Raw genomic sequence first — 18,605 nt, forward strand, 5'->3', positions numbered from 1 at the left:
AGATTTTCAGTGTATATTGAGTTAGATCATGTTGTAATTTCTTTAACTGCTCTGTTGGTGTCAGAGTATAAGGGTGCGGGGAGTGAGAGAGTAGAGTAGAGTAAAGGAAAGGAGGGGGATGTTGGGGTGGTGGAGTGGGTTAAGCATCTGATTCTTGGTTTGGCTCAGGTTCAGGGTGGTGAGATTGAGCACCGCATGGGGCAGTGGGCTTAGCTCAGTGTGGAGTCTGTTTAGGACTCCTCCTCTCTCCTCCCATGTCTCTCTCTCTCAAATTAATCTTTAAAGAAAGATAAAGGAAAGGAAGAGAAAGGAGATACGAGTAGAAGGGATTACTTGGAAAGGAAGATTTTAACAATGCTAAGGAGTAGCAGTATGGAACAAACAGAAATCAGACAGTCTCAATATAACCGACAATTCCATTTCTTAAATTATGTTTTGTTTTCTTTGTCTTTGTGGTTTTAAGCATTTGTAGTTCTAATACAGATTGAAAACCAGCACTGACTGTAACCTCATTATTAATACTCAGTTTTGGTATTTCCATGGTGCATGTGCTGTGCCATGCTGTGGAGGGTGTGCTTGCTGTTACCACCATTTGAAGAACCATTTGGTAATTTTAAAAGTGAAACTCCAATGTGAAACTTTCATTTCCTCCAGAAACAATAAAGTAAGTGGTTGTCAACCTCAAACCCAATTTTTTGCAAGTTATACGGAAGACTGTGGCTTTCTTTATTGTCCATCTTTCTTTAGCACCTGACACAAATGTCTTAGTTTTTCATAGCTGAGGTATCCATTTCATAAATAGTATTTTTTAGACTTAGATTTTATTAGGATGGGTTTGTGACTTTTGTGAATTAAGAAATTTACAAAAGCACATAAAACCAGGAAAGTCTATAATCTTAATAAAAATTTAAGGTATCTGTGTATTTCATTTATTTGCTTTATTTTCTTAGACACACGGCTATTTGTGTTTGTGTGTGTGTGCATTACACACTTACTTGGGATTTTTGACATGTTAAGAGTATGACGTTTATTGCCAGGATTTAGGAAATAATTGTTAACTTTCTTATACTTCACAAAGTGCCTTTTTTTTTTTTAAAGATTTTATGTATTTATTCATGAGAGATACAGAAAGAGAGGCAGAAACATGGGCAGAGGGAGAAGCAGGCTCCCAATGGGAGCCCTGATGTGGGACTCGATCCCAGCATCACAACCTGGCAAAGGCAGATGCTTAACCACTGAGCCACCCAGGTTCCTGCTTCACAAAGTACTTTTAACAGTCATTTTCCTCACTATAATAAAGAGAGAGGTTGAAAAAGGTAAAAAGGATTGAAAACTCAGGAGTGTGACCATTAAGGATAGAATGAGGAGAACACCTGGCTCTTGAACCCAGTTCTTAGGAATTCAGATCCTTATTTGGATCTCATTTTTTTGTGTTCCTCATATCCTTACCTGGGAGCAGAGGTAATTGTAAATAGAGATGTGTCTGTGATGTGAAAGGATAATAGTTCATAAATGAGGAGAAGGGCAGCTTTTTGCTGAACAAAAAGTAATTCTCATAAAGTGTAGGCAGTATTAGTTCCATTTTACTGATGGGAAAGCAGATTCAGGTAACCTGCCCAATGTCACACATAAAAACTACAGCAGGTATTCAAACCTAGGCTTTTTGATTCTAAGGTCTATTCTTGTTCTCTACACTACACTTTCTTCAAAGCTAAAATCTAAACAAGTAGGGAAGGATATGTATGCAAAAGATAAAAGTGATTTAAATTGTAAATTACATTGTAAATTTCATTATGATTAATTTTAATTCAGTATAACACAAGGGGATAGAGCTCTTAGAATATTGTAATAAGCATCAAAGTATTTTTTCAGAATTTGAAAATATCATAAAAAATAATTTGTAAGGCTTTTAGTTATTAAGGTCTTAAATGATCAAGGTTGCGAATTTGAAAGAATAATAATGAAGTTATAGTGGGAATATAAATCCCATGGGCAAGGATTATACTCTTCAACATTTGTCTTCTCCCTCACTGGGCCTGGATTGGTGGGATGAGTATATGTATGTATGAACAATAAATACTTGTTACTTGCCTCTTTAGTAATTGTGCTGTTGTTAAGAAATATTTCACTTGATCATTTTTGTTCTGTTTTTGGCCAAATTCTGTAAGTTAACATATTTTTCATTAGGCAAATTATTTTTAACTCAGGTAATTTTATCACTTAACTTTTGCATGTGAAAAGAATGCTGTTGCACACCTGGAACTATCTCATTATGAAGAAATTGAAGGTAAACCAGTGTGTGTGTGTAGAGCTGTCCCATTTTGTAGTTGGAATTCAAATTTTGTGCAGTTAGTATTTGTTTATGCATGTCCTTTTTTGCTTTTAGGATATTCGGAAATTCTTTGGGGTTATACCAAGTGGAAAGAAACCTGTAACCGAAACAGTAAAGAAGAATGAGAAAACAAAGTCTGCTGAAGAAACTTTAAAATCAAAGAAAGGAATAAAGGAAATTAAGGTCAGTTTTCCAGATAAATGTTGAATTGTATAAAAAGTTAAATAAATTCAGTTCCTAGACTTGATGTAGTGGGAGCCTAAAATAAAATAGATTTCAACTCATTTTGCAGAAGAAGGTAAGTGTATTTCTAATTAATGTAGCTGACTGCATTCATTGCTTGTTTTTCTGAAATAGAGGTGGAACCCTTTTTAGTTGTTAAAATTTTGCATTTTATGACCAGAGTTTGCTCGTAGAGATGTGAGCCCCAAGTGAAAGGTGTTGGACTAATGGTGAAGGAAGGCTTTGGAGGAAAGCTTTATTCTTTTCTCTGTCTTCTTTGGGCCTCAGAAAAGTTAAGGTACAGTGTCGCCATAGAAAGCAGGCAAAGGCTACAGTAGTGTGTCTGAGTTCATATTATTCCACTTCGAGTAAAATGTAAGAATTTTGCAACTCTACAGGTCTGTTTATCACCACTTCATCTTTTATGTTTTAGTTGTCATGTATTATATCTACCTATGTTAATACTCCACATTCAGTGTAATACTTTTTTCTCTAAACACATATTTTAAAGAAATTAAAAGGAAAAAGTTGATCTTTTATATTCACCCACATATTTGCCATTTCTGGTGCTTTTCATTTCTTATTGAAGATAAGAATTTCTGAATTTCTATATCTTTAAACCTGAAGAATTTTCTTTATCATTTCTTGTAGTGTAAGATTTTGGTAACAAATTCTGGAAGCTTCTATTTAATTATCTTCATTCTTGAAAGATATTTTTGCTGGTTACAGAATTTTGGATTGATACTGTTTTCCTTTAGGATTTTTATGTGTGGTTTTTAGCTTTGACTGTGGTGTGCCTGGGTATAGTTTGTGTGTGTGTGTGTTCTGTTTATGGTTTCTGAGCTTCTTCAATCTATAAATTTATAAATCTCACCAAATTTGGGAACTCTTTGCCATTACTTCTTCAAATATATTTGTCTCATTCTCTTTCTCCTCTTCTGGGATTCCAGTTATACACATATTAGAATTTTGATATTGTCTCATAGCTCATCAAAGCTTGTTCATTTTTATCCTTCCTTTCTCTGTATTTCAGATTGTATAATTTCTCGTCTTTAAGCTTGTCTTTAAGCTCCTTCCTCTCTAATATGCTATTAAACATATGTGGTGAATATTTTATTGTGAATATTGTGTTTTGCAATTCTAGAATTTTAATTAGTTTCCTTTTCATAGTTTTAATTTTTCTGCTTTATGTTCTTGAATGTAGTTAAAATAGCTACTTTATTTTTAAAGGTTTTATTTACTTTTATTTGAGAGAGAGAGAGCACAAGCAGGGAGATGAGGGAGAAGCAGGCTCCTTGAGGGGAGCTTGATGTGGGGCTCCATTCTAGGACCCTGGGATCGTGACCAAAGGCAGATGCTCAGCTGACTGAGTCACCCAGACACCCCTATAATTGCTACTTTAAACTTTTGTTTGTTAATATTAACATATGAGGATTGGTCTCTGTTAAATTCCTTTTCTCTTGAGTCTATGGCTCAAGTATTAATCAGTTTCAGCTACTGTAACAAAAATATAATAGATTGGATGGTTTAAACAACAGAAGTTTATTTTATTGCAGTTCTGGAGACAGGATTATGATTAAGGTTTTAGCTAGTTCGGTTCCTGGCAAGAGCTCTTTTCCTGGATTGTAGTGGCTACCTTCTTGCCATGTCCTCACATAACCTTTTCCTGGTGTGAGCACATGGTGGGAGAGGTTGAGACAGGGAGAGAGCTAGTGAGTGTGTGTACATATATGTATGTGAGTGAGCTCTCTAGTATCTCTTCTAAGAGTATTAAGCTTATCATAGCAGAGTTCCGTCCCTATGACCTCATTTAACCTTAATTGCTTCCTTAGAAACTCCATCTCCAGATACAGCCACAATGGGGGTATAGGGACTCAGCATATGACTTTGGAGGAATACAAGCATTCATTCCAAACATTTTGCCAAATGGCTCCCCAAATTCATGTGTTTCTCACAGAAGTTGGAACTCACTATAACATCAACTCTAAAGTCCAAAGTCTTATCTAAATATCATTTAAATCAGATATGGGGAAAAAAAATCAGATACGGGCGAGACTCCAGATATGATTCATCCTGAGGCAAAATTTTTCTTCACCTGTGAACCTCTGAAACCGGACAGTATGTGTTTCCAAAATAGAGTGGTGGGACAGGCACAGAATAGACATTCTCATTTCAAAAGGAAGAGATCACAAGGAAGAAAGGGGTGATGGGTTCCAAAGAAGTCCAAAAACCTCACAGGGCAAATTCTATTAGATCTTAAAGCTTGAGAAAATCTTTAGTTCGATGCCCTGCCTTCTGGATCCACTAGAACAGTGGTACCACCCTGACAGCTCTTCAGGATGGTCCCATTCCCAAGGCTTCTTGATGGAGTCTGATCTGTTGAAAAAAGAAATAAGACAGCCCTGATGATCTCTGAATCACCTTTATGGTCTCATCTCCTTTTCTTGGAGAATAGTGCAGGTTTGCAGTTGAGTAGCCTATTGTCCTGTCCTGTAGAATCAAGAAGTCTGACAGCCTTTCCTTCATTTTTTCTTTCATTTTGAACTAGCAGTGTTTCTGCTTGTGTAATTCCACCATCTCTTTATTGAGTGATAGTCTAGCCACACTTTCAGTATTCTCTTTAGACGATTCATTCTCATTTTTTGCAATATAGACAGATTGAGTATTTTCCAAATCTTTAAGTCTTGGTTCTTTTTAACAACTCAGTTCATTTCTCTCCTCTTAGATTTTACTGTAGAGGACCTTCCAACAGCCTGTACCTTCCAACACTTTACTTAGAAATGTTCTCAGCTAAATATTCAATTTCATTATTCACAAGTTGTGTCTTTCACAAAGCACTAAAACACAATTTAGCCAGTTCTTTGCCATTTTATAACAAGGATTGTCTTTTTCTCCAATTTCCAACAATATGTTCTTCATTTCTTTCTGAATCCTTACCAGAATGGTCGTTCATGTTCATATTTTAAACATTCTGTTTATGATATGTATATTCTCAAGGTGATAGAAACTTTCACTAGCTCTTATCTTTTCTCCCTAAGACTTTGCTGGAGTTGCATTTAACATCCGTATTACCACTAACAGTCCCTTCACAGAAGCCTACATTTTACAAAATTTTTCTTTTTAATGTATTTATTTTGCTTATTGAACTATATAGTTGACAATGTTACATTAGTTTCAGGTGTACAACATTATGATTCAACAACTCTGTGTTTACTATGCTCACAAGTGTATCTACCATCCATAACTATACAACATTATTAGAATATCATTGACTGTATTCCTTATGCTGTATGTTTCATCCTCGTGCCTGATTCATTTTATAATTGGAAGCCTGTATCTGTACTTCCCTCCACCCTTATTTGCCCATGTCCCCAACCCCCTTCCGTCTGGCAACCACCAGTTAGTTCTCTGTATTTATGGATCAGTTTTTGCTTTGTTTGTTCATTTTTTTTTTTTTTTTTTAGATTTCATTTATAAGTGAAATCACATGGTACTTGTCTTTTGTTGTCTGACTTAGTGTAATACTTTCTAGTTTTTACAAATGGCAAGATCTCATTCTTTTTATGGATGAGTAATAGTGTGTGTGGGTGTGTATATGTATGTGTGTATCTCAAATCTTTATCTGTTGATGGACATTTAAGTTGTTTTCATATCTTGGCTATTATAAATAATGCAGTAAATGTAGGGGTGTATATATCTTTTTGAATTAGTGGTTTGAGATTTTTTTGGGTAAATACTCACTTGTGGAATTACCAGATTGTATGCCTTTCTGTTTTTAGTGTTTTGAGGCGCCTCCACACTGTTTTCCACAGTGGCTGTACTAGTTTGCATTCCCACCAACATTACATGAGCCTTTTTTTTTTCCTCCACATATTCACCAACCCTGTCTTTTCGAGTCTAGCCATTTTGACAGGTTATAGTGTAATATCTCATAGTGTTTTTTATTTGACCTAATGATTAGTGATGTTGAGCACCTTTTCATGTGTCTGTTGGCCATCTGAATGTGTTTTTGGGTTCTCTGCCCATTTTCTTAATTAGATTATTTGAGTTTCTGTGGTGTTGAGTTGTAAAAGTTCTTTATATACTTCGGATATTAGCCCCTTATTGGGTATATCATTTGCAAATATCTTCTTCCATTCAGTAGGTTGCCTCTTCATTTTATGAAGGAACCATTTATGGTTTCCTTTGCTATGCAAAAGCCTTTATTTTGGTGTAGTTTCAATAATCTTATTTTTGCTTTTGTTTCCTTTGCTGAAGGAGGCATCTAGGAAAAATTTCCTAAAAGGCTGATATCAAAGAGATTATTACTGCCTGTATTTTCTTTAAGAAGTTTTATGGTTTCAGTTCTTAACATAAGTTCTTTCATCTATTTTGAGTTTATTTATGGTGTAAGACTGTGGTCCAGTTTCATTCTTTTGCATGTAGCTGTCCAGTTTTCCCACCACCATTTGTTGAAGAGATTTTCCCATTGTATATTTTTGCCTCCTTTGTTGTAGATTAATTCAGTGTATAAGTATGGGTTTATTTCTGGACGCTCTCTTCTGTTCCATTGATCTAAGTGTCTAGTTCGTGCCAGTATCATACTGCTTTGATTGCTGCAGCTTTATAGTATATGTTGAAATCTGGGATTGTAATACCTCCAGTTTTGTTCTTTTTCAAGATTGCTTTGGCTACTTGGGGCCTTTTTTTTTTTTTTTTTTTTAAGGATTTTATACATTTATTCATGAGAGACACAGAGAGAGGCAGAGACACAGGTAGAGGGAGAAGCAGGCTTCATGCAGGAAGCCCAATGTGGGACTTGATCCCAGGAACCCAGGACCATGCCCTGGGTAGAAGGCAGGCGCCAAACCGCTGAGCCACTCAGGGATTCTTGCAACCCTGCATATTCTTATTCCAAACAGAACCTTAGATACAAAGCAGTCACCGGTGACTTTGGCTGGCTAGCTGACGTTGTAGCTGGTGGTCCTGGGGCACTTTTTGCTGGGGTTTACTGGTGGGATGGCCTGAGCTGAAGTGGATGGGGGCAGGGTGATCCTAGGGCTCTCTGCATAGCAGGACTGCTGAGGCTGAAGTACATACAAGCTGGGTGGTTCTGGGGCTCTCTGTGCACACGGTGCCCTGGTAGGACAGTTGAAGCTGAAATGGAGCCAAAATTGTCTGGAGTTATCTGGAGCCAAAGGGGTATGGCCCTGGAGTGTTCTGAGGTGCCTTGCACTTGTGTCACCTTGGCGAGACAACTAGCACTATAGGGGGGAGCTAACCAGGGATGTTGTGGTGTGTGTTGCACTAGGGTCACATGGGGGGAGTGTCTGGGGCTGGTGTGGGATGGGGCCTGGGGGATACTGAGGTGATAGGTCACCAAGGGCACCAGCACCCTACTCCTGTCCATGCTGTCAGGGTGCAGAGAGAATGTAAACCATGGCCCCTTCAAGGGGTTTACCTTGGCCCACCAACCTGCAGAGTTCCAGCAGCTCCCCCACCATTTGGTGGAATCCTAGGGCTGGATATTTTTATAATCTAGTTACTCTTTTAAACCATGACCTTTTTTCTCTGCTCCAGGGAAGACAAATCTACTTATGGTCCCTCAGTACTATCCTTCCCTAATGCGGTTTGCAGTGACAGGGGTGGGGGTTCCTTTCGTTAACCATGTCTCTATTTCTCTTGCTATTCTCTATGTGGTCTCTCTATCTTTTGTAGTGCAGAAGCTGTTCAGTCAGCCCCCAGTTCTTCAGGAGGAATTGCTCTATAAATAGGTATAGATTTGGTGTGTCCTGTGGAGGTGAGTTCAAGGTCTTTCTGCATTGCCTTCGTGAATTAGAAGTCCTAGGCTTTTTTAAGCATGCACATCAAAACTTTTCCAGCCTTCACCATAACCCAGTTCCAAAGCCACTTCCATTTTTTAGGTACTGCACCACTCCATTTCATTGTAGCAAAATCTGTACTAGCATTCTCTAGAGAAGTAGAATCTAGAAAGATTCATTTGAAAGATTTCATACACATAATTACGGAGACTGACAAGTCCCTAGACCTACAGTTGGCAAGCTGGAGACTTATGATAGCTGATGGTATAGTTTAAGTATGAATCTGAAGTCCTGTGAACCAGGAGAGCCAGTAGGGTGATTGCAGGCTCAAGCCTGCTAGCCAAGGTAGGAACAGGTGATATCCCAGGTTGAAGGCAGTCAGGAAGGAGGAATTCTCTTATATAAGATAGGGTTAGCCTTTTGTTCTCTTCAGACCTTCAACTGATTGGATCAGGTTTACTCACATTAGAGAGAACGATCTGCTTTAATCAATTTATTGGTTTAAATGTTAAAATGATCCAAAAACACCTTCATAGAAATACTTCGGATAATGTTTGATGTAATAATCTGAGCACTTTGAGGCCCAGACAAGTTCACAGGTAAAATTAAGCATCACAGGTCACATTTCCTAATTTTTTTGTGTGTGTGTCTGGTTATTTTGGACTTACGTTGGACAGTGTGAATTATATAGTATAGGAAATTTGGACTCTGTTACATTCCTCCAAAAAGTGTTAATTTCTTTTGGTTTAGCAGGCAATTAATTTGGCTGAACTCAAGCTCTCAACTCTTGTCTCCCCTGTGATGGGCAGCATATGAAATCTTTGTTCAAGTCTTTTATACTTAGCTGGGGCATTGGGAGTTGTTCCATTCATATGTAGTTCAGGAGACAGCCACAGATTTGGGCTAAGTTTATTGGCAGAATTTGAGACTCCCCTTCTGTGGCTCTCTCCCTTCTGGGAGTTAATGTAGTTGATTCTAACTCTGTCCTCTAGTCTGGTGGTGCATTTGAATTAAAATAGTTCTTTTGTCTTATTTTCTTGCAAGCTAGTTGCTTATTATATTTTTCAAGTTTCAGTTTAATGAATAGAAGCATATTTCATTTTTAAAAGATTTTATTTATTCACTTAAAAATTTGATTGATTGATTTATATAGAGAGAGTACACACGAGTAGGGGTGGGATCAGAGGGAGAAGGAGAGAGAATATTAGCGCAGAGCCTGATGTGGGGCTCAATCTCATATCTATGATATCATGACCTGAGCTGAAATCAAGAGTTGGATGCTTAACTGACTGAGCCATCCAGGTGCCCCTAAGATTTTATTAAGTAATCCCTACACCTGATGTGGGGCTTGAATTCAGTCTTGAGATCAAGAGTCACATGCTCAGACTGAGCCAGCCAGGTGTCCCTAGAAACATATTTTTATCTTATAATTGATTACTTTCTTGATGCATTTTGGGAAAATTTAAATAGTTTAGAAATGTATAACTACTAAATATAAATAATACCTTTTGCCTCGGTTATCTTTAGTTTTCTAACAGGAATTGGTTGGTGCAGGGCTCACAACTCCTTAATTTTTATTTGTCTCTATCATTTTCAGAAAGCATTTGCCTTGTAATATCTGACCTTCTTTTATACTTTGTTATATGTAAATTAGTGGTGAAAGTGGAGCTGATTAATAATACAGCTTTTTCTGCAATTCTTTCTTTCCCATCTGTTAAAATTATTGTCTGGATTCTTTTGTTTTCAGTTTTATTAAGAAATAATTGACATATATAGCTATATAAGTTTGGTTATATAGCATGATGGTTTGATTTACATATATTGTGAAATGATTATCACAGTGGATTTAGTTAACATCCATTATCTCATATAAACACAGAAGAAAAAAAAATTCTTCTTTAATAAGAACTTTCAAATCTACCCTCTTAATAAGTTTCCTGTGTGTCAAATAGCAGTGTTAACTATAGTCATCATGTTGTATATTACATCCCTAGTACTTATAGCTTAAAGTTTATTTTTTTATTTTTTTTAATTTTTATTTATTTATGATAGTCACAGAGAGAGAGAGAGAGGCAGAGACACAGGCAGAGGGAGAAGCAGGCTCCATGCACCAGGAGCCCGACGTGGGATTCGATCCCGGGTCTCCAGGATTGCGCCCTGGGCCAAAGGCAGGCGCCAAACCGCTGCGCCACCCAGGGATCCCTATAGCTTAAAGTTTAAACCTTTTGTCTACTTTCCTTTAGTTGTACTCCCTGCCTCTGGTAACTGTAAGTCTTATCTCTTTTTCTATGAGTTTGGTTGTTTTTTGTTTTAGAGTCTACAAATTGATGAGATCATATAGTGTTTGTCTTTCCCTGTCTGACTTATTTCACTTAGCATAATGCCTTCAGGGTTCATCCATGTTGTTACAAGTGGTAGGATTTCCTCTTTTTTTTTTTTTTTTTTTAATGCGTGTCACAACTTTATCCTTTCCTACTTTGATGGTCACTTAGATTGTTTCCATGTCTTGGCTATTATAAGTGATTATGTGAACATGGGGTGGGGGGTGGGGTTGGTGCAGATATCTTTTTGAGTTAGTGTTGTTGTTTCCTTTGGATATATTTCCAGAAGTAGACTGGTGGGTCATATGGTAGTTAAAAAAAAAATTTTTTTTTGAGGGGTGCCTGGAGAGCTCAGTGATTGAGCCTTTGGTTCAGGGCATGATCTTGGGTTCCCCACGGGGAATCTGCTTCTCTGTCTGCCTGTCTCTGCCTCTCTCTCTGTGTCTCTCATGAATAAATAAATAAAATCTTTAAAAAAATTTTTTTTCTTAAGATCCTCCAGACTGTTTTCTATAGTGGCTGTTCCACTTTATGGTCCTATCAGCAGTGCAGAAGGTTCCTTTTTCTCCACATCCATGCCAGCATTTGTTATCTTTTCTCTTTTTGATGGTGGATCAGGCTTATTCTTCAGTCTAATTAGGGCATTAATGACATTTTAGGCTGTATAATTCTTTGTTGTGGAGGACTGTCTTAGGCATTGTAGGATGTTTAGAAACATCCCTGGTCTACCACCTACCCATTAGATGTCAGTAACAACCCCCTCTTCCATTATGACAAGCAAAAAATTCTCCATGAGGGCAAAATTACCGAGCTCAAGTTTAAAGAGAAAAAAACTAAGTTATATGGACTTTTTTGTATTCTAATCATACTGTACTGTTTATAGGTAAATAGTTCTTGTAAAGAAGATGACTCTAAACAGAAGCAACCAAACAAGAAAAAGAGGATCATCTATGATTCAGGTAATATTTCTTCTGAGGAGCTTTAAAGTTTTAAAATAATTTTATATCCCATAGAACAGTGTTTTCCTGGGATCCCTGGGCGGCGCAGCGGTTTAGCGCCTGCCTTTGGCCCAGGGTGCAATCCTGGAGACCTGGGATCGAATCCCGCGTCGGGCTCCTGGAGCATGGAGCCTGCTTCTCCCTCTGCCTGTGTCTCTGCCTCTCTCTCTCTCTCTCTCTGTGTGACTATCATAAATAAATAAAAATTAAAAAAAAAACAACAACAACAGTGTTTTCCAAACTGATGTTCTGAGACACACAGCTCTCTCTGATGTTATAATAGGTCCTGTGAGGGGAGGGCTCTATGCTCAAAAAAAGTTGTAATAGTTTTAATATCAGAACTTATCAGAGCTGAAATACGTTAATGTATTAAATATGTTCAGGGGGGTATATAGTATATATAGTATGTCTTAGACTTACTTTGAATATGGCATATTTATTAAAAAAAAATATTTTTTTTAAAGATTTTATTTATTCATCAGAGGCACAGAGAGAGAGAGAGAGAGAGGCAGAGACACAGGTAGAGGGAGAAGCAGGCTCCATGCAGGGAGCCTGATGTGGGACTCCATCCCAGGACTCCAGGATTACGCCTTGGGCTGAAGGCAGGTGCTAAATGGCTGAGCCACCCAGGGATCCCCATTTTTAAAAATATTCATGCTACTATTGTGACTGAGCTTAGAAACTGAATTTGGAAAATAGTGCCTTAGAATATTGCTTTAAGAACAAAGATCTTAAAATTTAATTTTTGTGTTTTTTTTTTTTTTTTTAATTTTTATTTATTTATGATAGTCACACAGAGAGAGAGAGAGAGAGAGGCAGAGGGAGAAGCAGGCTCCATGCACCGGGAGTCCGACATGGGATTCGATCCCCGATCTCCAGGATCGCGCCCTGGGCCAAAGGCAGGCGCCAAACCACTGCGCCACCCAGGGATCCCTTGTGCTTTTAATCTAGTCCTTTTTTCTTGCATTTAAAATGGAAAAGCACCATATAAAATATTTGAATATACTTTTAAAATGGAGAATGTGTATTTTTATGGATGTCTTTTATGATAGATTAAAATAATGGTGAAACTCAGTAAGTTTTAGGTTTTGCTTTTGTGGAGAAGACTCATCTGGTGTGAATTCTTAAAAAGGTAACCTAAGGAAGCATTTATAGATTGTTAGGATTTGACTATGATAGCAAAGATTCTGATTCCATCCTAAAAATATTTGAATGTTTATTGTGAGTTTTTAACTGCTGTATACTGTAAGGAATTTGAAATAAATACACATCCTCATTCCCTGGGAGTTTGTCTTTTGGGAAACTGGAAATTTAATTGTTTGATGCAGTTTAGGATTGTATGAAATAGGATTTATAAATGCATGGCAGAGGAAAAGGAAGGATACTAAAGTTTATGAAACTTCTATTTTTGTATTGCTTTGTCTTGGTTTGTATTTAAATGTCTTGGGTGATTAGGTTGTGGTAGATAGACTAGTGGCTCCCAGAGATGTCCATGTCCTAATTCCTAGAACTTGTGAATAGGTTCAGTTCGGTTACATGACAAAAGAGAAATTAAAGTTGTAGGTGGCATTGAGGTTGATAATCAGATGACCTTAAAATAGGGAGATTGTCCTGGATTCTCTGGTGGTGGGCCCATTGTATTCACAAGGAAGAGAACAGAGAACACAAGAGAGAGATTAACTGTGGAAGAAAGAGAACCAGAGAGATGGCAGCATGAGAAGGATTTTGCCTGATGTTGCTGGCTTTGAAGATGGAGGAAGGGAGCCATAAACTAAGGAATGTTAGCAATCATTAGAAACTGGAAAAGACAAGGAAATGAATTTTTCCCTAGAGTAACCAGGAAAGGATCATAGCCCTGCTGACACTTTAATATTAGCCCAATGAGACCCATATGGGATTTCTAACCTTCAGATCTGTAAAATAATACATTTATGTTGTTTTAAGCCACTAAATTTGTGGTGATTTGTTATAGTAACAAAAGAAAACAAAGACAAAGACTTAATACTGGTAGGAGTAACCTGTGAGAATGCACGATACGAGTTTTATCTCAAATGAGCCTTGAAGAATTGGTTAACAGTCACTGTAAAAATGCACTGTATTTTATTGTTGAGAGTTTTGTTTGATTTTCCTTTCATGTACAGATTCAGAATCAGAGGAGACAGTGCAGATTAAAAATGCCAAAAAGCAACCAGAAAAATTGCCATTGGCCTCTAAACCTGCTAAAATTCTACGCCAGGATCCCGTTACATATATTTCAGAAACAGGTAAGGTACTGAATATGTTTATTGTTTTAGAAGAAGAGTAGTGTGCGTTATGTTCTTGAGCTTCTCATTGGTGTCTGGGTGTACCTCCTTCACTTTGAATAGAATTTCTGTTGCCTTTTTTGCTTCGTTGGTTTATATTTATCAGAATAAGTCTATAGTCATTATCCTTGGCATTTTCTGTGGGGCAATTTCAGGGCTATTGGCCTTGGAATTTTTTTAGGTGTTCTTTTTTAAAAAAATATTTATCTATTTGTTTTAGCACATGTGAGTGTGAGTAGGAGAGAGGCTGAGGGAGAAGAGAATCCCCAAGCAGACTCCCCACTGAACACATAGCCTGATGTGGGCCTGATTCCAGGACCCTATAATCATGACCCAATTCAAAACCAATAGTCAGCTACTTAACCGACTGAGCCACCCAGGCACCCCTAGGTGTTCTATATCGAATAAGTTGGAAGTTCTATCTTTAATCATATATTAAAATATTATTGGTGTGTTTTAAAACTTCTTTTTTACGTTAGTATTTTATCTTGCATTCTAAAGTCATAATCTAAGTATATAATGGTATTCATATTTGTGGTTTATAATTTAGCATGGGGTGCCTGGGTGGCTTAGTCAGTTAGGCATCTGACTTTGGCTCAGGTCGTGATCACAGAGTCCTGGGATTGAGCCCTGCATCTGGCTCTGCACTCACCAGGGAGTTTCCTTATTCCTCTGCCCCTTCCCCAGCTCATGTGTGTTCTCTCCCTCTCCTCTCCCTTTCTCAAATAAATAAATAAATCTTTTAAAAAAATATAGTGCAGATGTGACCTGAATTCTTTGTATTCCCTTGTGACCCTAGACTTTAGCATTGACTTTTTAAAAGGTAATTGCTCTTCTACTTAAATTCATTTGTTCGATCTGTTTTGAATGGTCAAAAAGCAAAAGTCATAAATGTACACTAATCTTCAAATGGTAAAATATATAAATGATCGTGTCATTTGGTAAGGAACTCTGAATTGTCATCTGAGGAAAAACTCAGATGTGTTCATTGTAAAGTCCTTTTGATTCTGACATTATTAACTACTAGGGCAGACAATAACAGGAATAAAAATGTAAATGTATTAATCTTCAACCCTTTGAATTGGTTCCTATACAGAAATGCTTGAAGGGGCCGTGAAAGCATTTCATAGGTTACTGATTTGTTCATATTGAAGAAAACCTCTGAAACCATTATTTTTAGCACTCTGTTATTTTTATTGCTATTGAAGTGAATACACCTGGTTTGAAGAGATAGGGAAAAGCCACATAATTATTTTTGGCATAGCATAGTACAACTTATATTCAACAAACATTTATTGAGTCATTTTTACAACCCAGTTACTAGGTGCTGGGGATATAATAGATGATCAGAGACTCCCAAGTACTCTAGGAGTCTCTTGAGGCAGCAATAAGCAGTAGTCAGGCCGAGTGCTTAAAGGGTAGGATTTGATCTGGCAGTTGAAGGATGAGCAGATGATGGAGGAAAGAACATGTCCGTTTAGGCAGATGGGATTATTTAAGGCACAGCATCCAGTACAGGGGTTGGTGTGTTCATAGGACACAGAAGAGACTGCTTGCCCACATGACAAGGAGTGGTGGGAGGTAGGATGAGGGAAGACCTTGAAAGCTAGGCAGATGAATTTAGACTTAACATAGCAGGGAAAAGGGAACCATTAAAGTTTTATTTATTTATTTGAGAGAGAAAGAATGTGCAAGGGAGAAAGGGTAGAGGGAGAGGGAGAAGCAGATTTCCTGCTGAGCAGGGAGCCCCATGTGGGGCTTGATCTTGGGGTCTTAGGATCATGACCTAAGCTGAAGGCAGATCCTTAACCAGTTGAACCACCCAGGCACTCCTGAAGTTTTTTTTTTTTTTTTTTTTTTTTTACTCCTGAAGTTTTTGAAGAGAGTTGTGGAATGATGAAAATGGTATTTAAGGATGATTGCTAGATTGCTAGTGTTCAAGGTGGGATGGAGTATAGAAACTGTAATTAGGGAAGTTGAGGCTTTGACTAGGAGTGAAGTAATGAGAGACATAAAAAGTTTGCAGTAGTGATTTATAAACATTTTTGAGAAATGAGTTACATATTAGGTGTTTGGATTACCTATGATACTATAATTAGGATAATTGGAGAGTTAATGTCTTTAGCATGTTTAAGGGTTTTTTGTTATTTTAAAAATTTTTTTGAAAATTATTTTTTAAGTAATCTGTGCACCCAACATGGGGCTTGAACCCACAACCTTGACTCTACCCACTGAGCCAGCCAGGTGCCTCTTGATTTTTGGTTTTGTTTTTTGTTTGTTTGTTTTTCCAAAAACAGCTTTATTGATTATACATATCACCTCTAAGATTTTATTTTTAATATTTTATTTACTTATTCATGAGAGACACAGAGAGAGAAGCAGAGACATAGGCAGAGGGAGAAGCAGGGTCCCCAAGGGGAGCCTGATGTGGGACTCGATCCAGGATCCAGGATCATGCTCTGAGCCGAAGGCAGACATCCAACTACTGAGCCACCCAGGCGTCCCCACCTCTAAGAGTTTAATATTATTGGAATTTGCAGATAAAAGGTCAAGGTTTTTTGAAGATATGAGTAACTATAAGGCTTTAGTTAAATGTATGGGCTGTTACTTGAGAGTGTGCAGGTACTCATGGTAGAACCACTGGTTGATAAGTAAGGAATAAAACAGAAAAGGAAAGTCCTTCCTGTTGTAGAAGGAACCTGAGTCTGGAATGTCAGAAGCCCTGCCTGAGTGTCCTAATAGCTTGTTTGAGTCTGTCTCACTTTCTATAAAGCAGAAACACCAATTGAATAGGCTTGTTGGAGAGACTTCCCTGGATGATGCGTAGGGAAGGGCCAGACCCGATGCCTGAGGCAAATAAAAACAGTCTGAAGGAAAAAGGAAAAGCCCACAGATGAGTTTTGTAGGTTCTCATTTATTTGATAAAGTTGTTCAAATGATCAAAAACAATGTAGGTAACATGAACGTATTTTCTGTAAGCTTTTTGGTAAGCTGAGATATTTCTTCATTATGATACAGGCCTTAACCTTTTTGTTCTATTGCTAAATATCTGTTCAGGCACATTGTGCAAATGCACTCTTCTATTCAGAGATCCCCCTCTGAGATCTGGCCACCTTTGTGAAGTTTTGAATATGTGGGAGGGATACTAGAAACAGTATGGTGATAGGTTTATTATGTAACTGAAGGTGGTGTGATCAAGCTTCCCAGTGACAGCCTGGAAACGTCAAAGTTAGTGTGCAGACAGCCGTGGCCTTCAACTGTGGTTCAGTTGGCTATCCTTATCTTGTGATTTTAGGTACACAGAAGGGTCAGACGATTTAAGCTCTGATCACAGATTTTCTCTAACACAGGATTGTTTATTTCAGACTGGGTATTTTCAAATGTTATTTTCTGAATAGATACCCAGCATTTTATCTGAAAATTTTGTGAACATTATCAGTGTTTTATGTCATTCTGCTGGTGGCACATATATGGGAAGGTGAACATCATCCCCTTGTTTTAGCTGAAAATCTTGAAATATGATGTACCCATCTAATAGGATGTTCAGTATTAATTATATAGTATTCTGTTTTTTCTTAGAATTAAGATATAGGAAAAAGCTAGTTCTTTCCTTGCCTATATTTATCTTCTCATACTTTGTTATTCCTTGAAATGACAGGTGCATGGGAAGAAAAATAAGTCCTTTTTTCCCTCTTCATAAGAGAATGAACTGTTAAAAAGCAGCCCATAATAAAATCAGAAATATAAAGAGTTTTAAGAAAGGTGTAGCTTCTTGAAATTAATAAGCTGGAAAATGCTTCATCTTAAAATAATTAAAAAAATATTTTTTTAAACTAAAACTATAGTTTTTCAGTAGTGGGTCATGAAGAAATATTCACATTATAAATATAAATATTACTAGTATCAGGTTAAATAGAATATTTATGGTAATAATAGTTTAAAAATAAAAATTCTAACCTAAAATTGTACTGTTTATTTGGAGATTGGAGATTCTTGTGGAAGAGGGTTATATGACAATGATTTGGTTTTAACAACCTATTAATAACAAAAGAAACGAGTGCCTGGGTGGCTCAGTCAGTTAAATGGCTGTCTTTGGCTCAGGTCATGATCTCAGGGTCCTGGGATGGAGCCCCACTTGGGCTCCCTGCTCAGCGGGGAGTCTACTTTTCTTCGTCCAACTGCCTCTCCCCCCTAGCTCATGCTCATTCTCTCTCTCTAATGAATAAAATCTTAAAAAAATAAAAGAAACACTTTGTGGTTCATTATTCTATAGTTTATTTTTTATAAACCAATTTTTGTTTGGTATTTTTCTTGCAGCATAGTATTTGTAGTGTTTAAGAGCATGAGCTCTTGATTCAGTCTGGGTGGGTTAACCTTCATTTACCTTCCCTGTGGCTTAGTTCCCTCATTTGTGAAATGGATTTATTACTAGCACGTATGTCAGAGGCCTTTTGATGATCAAATGAGATAATTCTTGAAAAGCATTTAAAACAGGGTCATATGGTAAATGCTCAATTATTAACTGTTAGTCTTACATTTTAATTTTGTTGTATCTCTACATCTGCCTTTAAAGACTATGCTAAAGACATTTTGTTTTGGCTTAAGTACTTAGGACTTTCTGTTGATTT

General features: G+C 37.3%; 2 protein-coding genes across 9 annotated transcripts in view; one reads left to right on the top strand and one right to left on the bottom strand.

Moving 5' to 3' along the window:
* The window catches only part of WDR19 (WD repeat domain 19), a 172,412-nt gene that overhangs the window by 23,204 nt on the left and 130,603 nt on the right, over positions 1–18,605 (bottom strand). The window lies entirely within an intron of this gene.
* Positions 1–18,605, top strand: part of RFC1 (replication factor C subunit 1) — a 72,879-nt gene that overhangs the window by 11,901 nt on the left and 42,373 nt on the right. For both annotated transcript variants that reach the window (XM_072807378.1, XM_072807381.1), the window contains exons 2-4: positions 2,387–2,515; positions 11,560–11,635; positions 13,816–13,938. In XM_072807378.1, the coding sequence (XP_072663479.1) occupies positions 2,387–2,515; positions 11,560–11,635; positions 13,816–13,938 (328 nt within the window). The remainder of the gene's footprint in view (positions 1–2,386; positions 2,516–11,559; positions 11,636–13,815; positions 13,939–18,605) is intronic.

The sequence above is a fragment of the Canis lupus genome, chromosome 2, assembly GCF_048164855.1.
Source record: "Canis lupus baileyi chromosome 2, mCanLup2.hap1, whole genome shotgun sequence".
NCBI classification, from domain to species: Eukaryota; Metazoa; Chordata; class Mammalia; order Carnivora; family Canidae; genus Canis; species Canis lupus.